Below are 6,851 nucleotides of genomic sequence, written 5' to 3'. Positions count from 1 at the left end.
GTCACCCACAAACCGATGGGCAAACGGAAGTTGTTAATAGGACTTTGGGAACTTTGCTTAGGACAGTTTTGAGGAATAACTTAAAAACTTGGGAAGCTTGTTTACCCCATGTTGAATTTGCTTACAATAGAGCTGTTCATGGCACCACTAATTGTTCTCCTTTTGAAGTTGTTTATGGTTTTAATCCACTAACTCCTCTTGATCTTTTGCCTAATGTTTCTGTTTTTAAGCATAAAGAAGGTCAAGCAAAGGCGGACTATGTGAAGAAGCTTCATAAGAGAGTCAAAGATCAAATTGAGAGGAAAAATAAAAGCTATGCTAAACAAGCCAACAAAGGGAGAAAGAAGGTTGTCTTCGAACCCGGAGATTGGGTTTGGGTGCACATGAGAAAAGAAAGGTTTCCGGAACAAAGGAAATCAAAGCTTCAACCAAGGGGAGATGGACCATTTCAAGTGCTTGAAAGAATCAATGACAATGCTTACAAAGTTGAGCTGCCCGGTGAGTATAATGTTAGTTCCACCTTCAATGTCTCTGATTTATCTCTTTTTGATGCAGATGGAGAATCCGATTTGAGGACAAATCCTTCTCAAGAGGGAGAGAATGATGAGGACATGACCAAGAGCAAGGGCAAGGATCCACTTGAAGGACTTGGAGGACATATGACAAGGGCTAGAGCAAGGAAAGCCAAGGAAGCTCTTCAACAAGTGCTGTCCATACTATTTGAATACAAGCCCAAGTTTCAAGGAGAAAAGTCCAAGGTTGTGAGTTGTATCATGGCCCAAATGGAGGAGGACTAAATGACACCACTTTGTTTCAATTTTAGAGTGTTTAGTCTGTCTAAATAATGGCCCAATCCTTGTAAAGTTGGCTGACCAAAAATATGTTTTGGGTTAATCAACTAAAAGGGCTTTAGTTAGGTTTAGTTCAAGTTGTAATAAGGGCCCAATTGGCAACCTAGGCATCAGCCTTTTGGGAGACCAAATGGTGGCTGACTTGTTGGCTATTGGGGGTGACTTTTGGTTGCCACAATTTCAGTTACACTCAGCCATTAAGTTTTTTTTAATTCCCTAGGTTAATGGCATTAAGTTATTTTAATTCTAGGTTAGTGGGTCATTACTAAAATCTGTTGTAAAGCTTCTATATAAGCTGAACCATTTTATCAATAAACAGAAGTTGAGTTTTATTCAGAAAATTAGAGTTTATCTCTTTTATCTTAGTGAGAGTGATTCTCCTAAATTCTTGAGTGATTCAAGAACACCTTGGCTGTATCAAAGGACTTTCACAACCTTTGTGTGTTGCCCTTGCTGGAAAGAGTGATTCTTTCCTTCCTTTCATCATCACCCTTGTTCTTTCAAACCACAATTCCAGAAAATCCACCTCTGCCCAGAATTATCTCGTGGCCATAACTCCCATTTTACGCACTCAAATTAAGTGATTCTTGAGCCTAAATTGAATTTCAAAACGAGACCTTTCACCTCGTTTTGGAATCACCTCATTTGGAGCCCTGTAGCTTCAGTTATTGCCATTTCTATATTTCTGTCCAGCCACCACTTAACCTACGTTTTACCATCCCATTCATCCATTTTATGCCAAGAACCACCTTATTAAGACCCACGAAATTAGCCACCTTATTTTCCATCCTTTCCTTAATCAATTTCCGCATTTTCCATCAAGGTTTAATCCTAGACGATCCTAAATCAGCCCTTGTGCCATGTGGGTTCATATCACACTACATTCCCTTTCCCCTTTTTATGTTTGATGACATATGGAAATTGCTCTAAAAACTCTACCCACTTAGCATGCCTCTTATTAAGCTTTCCTTGGCCTTTTAAGTATTTTAAGGACTCGTGATCACTATGGATGACAAACTCTTTGGGTAATAGGTAATGCTGCCAAGTTTGTAAAGCCCTAACCAAAGCATACAATTTCTTATCATAAGTTGAATAGTTAAGGGCAGCGGCTCCTAACTTTTCACTAAAATAAGCTATCGGATGTCCCTCTTGCAATAAAACAGCCCCAATACCCACATTTGACGCATCACACTCAATTTCAAATGATTTTGCAAAATTAGGCATAGCAAGAATGGGTGCATTAGTTAACCTATGTTTGAGGGCAGCAAAGGCCTCTTCTTGTTTCTTACCCCATTTGAAACCCACATTCTTCTTAACAACTTCAGTTAGAGGAGCAGCCAATGTACTAAAATCCTTAACAAATCTCCTATAGAAACTTGCTAAACCATGAAATCCCCTCACCTCACTCAGGGTCTTAGGTGTTGGCCATTCTTGGATGGCCTTAACCTTTTCCACATCCACCCGAACTCCCTCAGCACTAACAACAAAACCCAGAAACACCATATGATCAGTACAAAAGGAGCACTTTTCTAGGTTGGCATACAATTTTTCTTTCCTAAGCACACTTAAAACAGATTGCAAATGTTGAACATGCAAATCAAGACTAGTGCTATAGATAAGAATATCATCAAAGTACACCACCACAAATTTCCCAATAAATTCCCTTAAAACATGGTTCATCAATCTCATGAAAGTACTAGGTGCATTAGTCAAACCAAATGGCATAACCATCCACTCATACAAACCATATTTTGTTTTAAAGGCAGTTTTCCATTCATCTCCCTCTCTGATTCTAATCTGATTATAGCCACTTTTCAAATCAATTTTAGAAAACACACATGCACCATACAGTTCATCAAGAAGATCATCTAACCTGGGGATTGGGTGCCTATACTTGATGGTGATGTTGTTTATGGCTCTACAATCAGAACACATCCTCCATGAGCCGTCCTTCTTGGGGTACTAGAATGACAGGTACAGCGCACGGACTCATACTATCTCTCACCCAACCTTTGCTCAGGAGTTCGGATACTTGCCTTTCAATCTCCTTAGTTTCTTGTGGGTTGCTCCTATAAGCTGGCTGATTGGGCAAGGACGCTCCTGGAATGAGATCAATGTGATGCTCAATTCCCCTCAATGGTGGCAAACCATCTGGTACACTTGCTGGAAACACATCATCAAAATCCTGCAGAAGAGACTGAATACTAGAAGGCAATTTAAATTCATCAATTGGGTTAGCATGCAACATCTGACGTTGAGAAAACAATAAATAGAGGGGTTGTCTCGCACAAAGCACCCTCCTCACCTCCCTCTTTGTTGCTAAATAAAGCTGTTTGCCCTCAAGTGTTTCACTCTTTTTGTTTTCTCTCTTTTCCCTCTCAAGTGTTTCACTCTTTTTCTTTCCTCTCTTTTCCTTCTCAAGTGTCTCACTCTTTTTCCTCTCAAGTGTCTCACTCTTTTTCTTTTCTCTCATTTTTATCTGATCCTCACAAACCTCTTGAGGAGATAACGGTTTGAGAACAATCTTCTTGTCAGCTTGCTTGAAAGAGATTTTGTTGGTGAAGCCATCATGCACTGCCTTGGTATCATACTGCCACGGTCTTCCTAACAGCACATGGGTCGCTTCCATTGGGACCACATCACACAGCACCTTGTCATTATATCTCCCAATGGTGAGACACACCTCAACCTGTTGAGTCACTTTTACCTCTTCATCTTCACTAAGCCACTGAAGTTTGTATGGTGTAGGATGGGGCTTAGTTTCCAAATTCAGTTTGGTCACTAATGTGGAACTTGCAACATTGGTACAGCTTCCTCCATCAACAATTAAAGAGCATAGCTTACCATTAATTACACATCTGGTGTGGAAAATATTTTCTCTTTGATTGCCATCCAGTGGCTGCATTTGATTTCCCAACAGCCTTCTCACCATCAACATATCACCCTGCATAGCTTCCTCCTCATAGTCTTCTTCTTCCACTTCTTCTTCACTGATTTCAGACTCACTAGTGATTTCTCCATCAGCCTTCATGATCATGGTCCTCCTGGTTGGACATTCAGAAGCAATATGTCCTCTGCCTAAGCACTTGAAACATTTTATGTTTCTGGTTCCAGTATTGGATGAGGAAGTGGAGGTGTTATGTTTGCTTCCACCTACACTGGGCGTTGCTGACTTTCCATGCGGGGATGTGGCTGCAGGTCGGATCGAATTACCTCCCTCCTTCTTGGATCTGTTGGCCCAGTTTTGGTTGTAAGTATTGGGTGAGTTCCTCCTTGTTGCACTTTTTCTTTTAATTTGCTGTTCAACCCGGAGCGCCCTATGTAACAAGTCATCCAACACCACATACTCCTGTAATTCAACAACATCTCTGATTTCAAGGTTTAGACCATTCAGGAAACGAGCCATTGTGTCTTCGGAGTCCTCTTCGATGTTGGCCCTCACTAACGCCATTTCCATCTCTTTATAATATTCTTCCACGGTTAAATTCCCTTGGGACAGCCCTTGGAGTTTCTGTCGCATGGTTCTGTTATAGCTAGTGGGCACATACCTTTTTCTCATCACCCTTTTCATCTCAGTCCATGTATCTACCTCTCGCCGTTCCTCTCTCAACATTTCTCTTTGGTATTTATGCCACCAAACAAGGGCATAGTCGGAGAATTCAGCTGCTGCTAGCTTGACTTTCTGCGCATCAGTGTAGTCATTGCAGGCAAATATGTGCTCAGTCTTCATTTCCCAGTCCAGGTAGGCATCTGGATCACTTCTACCTTTGAAGGGAGGAACATTGAGCTTTACTCCCTCAACCCGGTTCTGCCTCGGTCCGTCATTACCGCCATTGTTACCTCTATTCCCATCTATATTTCGTCTAGCATTCTGATTGGCTTGGTTCTCCAAAGCTTCTAGTCGTCCATAGACCTCCTCATTGGTACGGTCCAGCAAACGTTGCATCTGTGCATTCATCGCATCCAGTAACAGACGTTGAGCGCCGTCCAACTGATGATACTCGTCACCACCACCACCTGCTCCAGCCATAATTCAACAGGAAAAAAAAATGTGCAATAAAAATTATTAAGGTTTCAGGACCTCACACTCTACTCACGTGTTTAACTCTTAGATGGTAGTACACTCGTGTTTAATGCTCTCAATAGGCTTTTGTGTAATGTATTCCCTCTTGCCTTTTACCACTCGTGTTTCCTCTTAAGTTCCTGGATGGACCAAATTAGACGCACAAGGTAATATAAAATAAAAGGAAAGACAATATAATGATCACAAACAGATTTGATTTGGGATAACAACTTGGACTTGATTTGGATAATAATATATTAGATTGGATTTGGATAACAGGTGAGCCTTAATTTGGGTAACATATATGATAACAAATAAGATATTATAGATAGGATAACAGATAAGATATTAGGTAGGATAACAGATAAGATATTAGGTAGGATAACAGATAAGATATTAGATAGGACAAGTAAACTTCAAATGCTCATAACTTTTGCTACAGTTGTCCGTTTGAGGCCCACTATATATCAAAACGCTCAGAATTCAGAGGAGAATCTAGATAAGGGGATTTGTTCCACGATTTTCTTTCAAAAAAAACACCTCTAAATGCCTCAATTTCGTATTCAAAGATCAAACACCCACTTTTTTTTTTCAAAATTTTTGCAACTTTTTTTTTGCAACTGTTTCCCTTTTTTTTTTCTCTTTCTCTTTCTTTCTTTCTTTTTTTTTTCGTTTCTTTGTTTTTCTCTATTTTTTTGTTTTTTTTTCAGACGTTCAGCTATTAGAATTCGTTCAATAGGCAATCATCATTAGGCAAATTTGACAATTTAGCAATTCGGCAATTAGGCAATTTTTACCCCAAACAGAATTCGAATAGGCTGAAACAAAAGTTATGAAGAAAAGACAGAATACAATATGATAGGCACAAGAACAAGAAACAAGAACTCAAACAATTTTTTTTTTGACACAAAGTTTGAAAGACACAAGAAACAAGAACAAGAACGTGACAAGAACAAGAACAAGAACAAGAACGCAAATAACAAAACAAGGACAAAAACACGAACCTAGACAAATTACGAAGAAAAAAAAAGGATAGGATAGAACCTGTATCAAGAGCCGAAGCTCTGATACCAGATGATGCGAACCTGAGTAGGAGCGGATCGTTTGATACAGGCTACGGAGGTTTTGGATGACGCCACTTCCAGTGAAGGAAGATAAGTCAGGGTAGACGCCACAAGGATTACCTTGATAAGTCTGATAATTGGTTCAACAAGGAACCCGGAGAGAAACTCTCACCAAATTTTATCAAAATGCCAAAAGTCCTGATGTGAACCTTACGGGGCGGAACGTTTGATACAGGTTACGAAGGTTTGGATGACGCCACTTCCGATGAAGGAAGATAAGTCAGGGTAGACGCCACTTCCGGTGAAGGAAGATAAGTCAGGGTAGACGCCACTTCCGGTGAAGGAAGATAAGTCTGGGTAGACGCCACAAGGATTACCTTGATAAGTCTGATAATTGGTTGAACAAGGAACCCGGAGAGAAACTCTCACCAAATTTTATCAAAATGCCAAAAGTTTTCTTATTCAAAACAAAAACCAGTACTTATAGTGTAGCTGAACAAAAAGATAAAAATAGACATGGGCCTTCTAAACAGTTTGGGCCAAAATTACAATAAAAATAAATTATAACTAAAAACTTATTTAACTTGGGCCTTCAGCAACAATTAATAGTCTTGATAGTGTCTCTGCCTCTGGGCCTTCATCCTTCTCCACTTGGGCCTTCACCCTTCTCCGCTCGGGGGCTTTGTGATATGAACTCTCATGGCACAAGGGCTGACTTAGGATCGTCTAGGATTAAACCTTGAAGGAAAATGCGGAAATTGATTAAGGAAAGGATGGAAAATAAGGTGGTTAATTTCGTGGGTCTTAATAAGGTGGTTTCTGGCATAAAATGGATGAATGGGATGGTAAAACGTAGGTTAAGTGGTGGCTGGA

At 40.1% G+C, this 6,851-nt stretch overlaps 1 protein-coding gene across 1 annotated transcript; it reads right to left on the bottom strand.

Annotated features, from left to right (window-relative positions):
- Positions 1–1,724: 1,724 nt before the first annotated feature.
- Positions 1,725–5,051, bottom strand: LOC114404444. Its single transcript, XM_028367387.1, has 3 exons — positions 3,306–5,051; positions 2,884–3,215; positions 1,725–2,804 (listed from the first exon to the last, which is right to left on the bottom strand). Exons 1-3 carry the CDS (start codon positions 4,879–4,881, stop codon positions 1,725–1,727), a joined length of 2,988 nt encoding a protein of 995 aa, XP_028223188.1. The 5' UTR covers positions 4,882–5,051.
- Positions 5,052–6,851: the final 1,800 nt, after the last annotated feature.

This window comes from Glycine soja, unplaced genomic scaffold (genome assembly GCF_004193775.1).
Source record: "Glycine soja cultivar W05 unplaced genomic scaffold, ASM419377v2 tig00036464_1_pilon, whole genome shotgun sequence".
Lineage (NCBI taxonomy): Eukaryota > Viridiplantae > Streptophyta > Magnoliopsida > Fabales > Fabaceae > Glycine > Glycine soja.
The sequence above is the reverse complement of the archived record's forward strand: the minus strand, read 5'-3'. Positions and strand labels throughout refer to the sequence as shown.

Excerpts from the sequence above, each read along its gene's own strand:
- LOC114404444 (XM_028367387.1), bottom strand. The coding sequence starts at position 4,881 with ATGGCTGGAGCAGGTGGTGGTGGTGACGAGTATCATCAGTTGGACGGC. Across the intron at positions 3,216-3,305 it reads AATGAGAGAAAAGAAAAAGA|AAAACAAAAAGAGTGAAACA; the intron begins GTGAGACACTTG and ends GGGAAAAGAGAG. Across the intron at positions 2,805-2,883 it reads CTAAGGAGATTGAAAGGCAA|AAGGACGGCTCATGGAGGAT; the intron begins GTATCCGAACTC and ends TAGTACCCCAAG.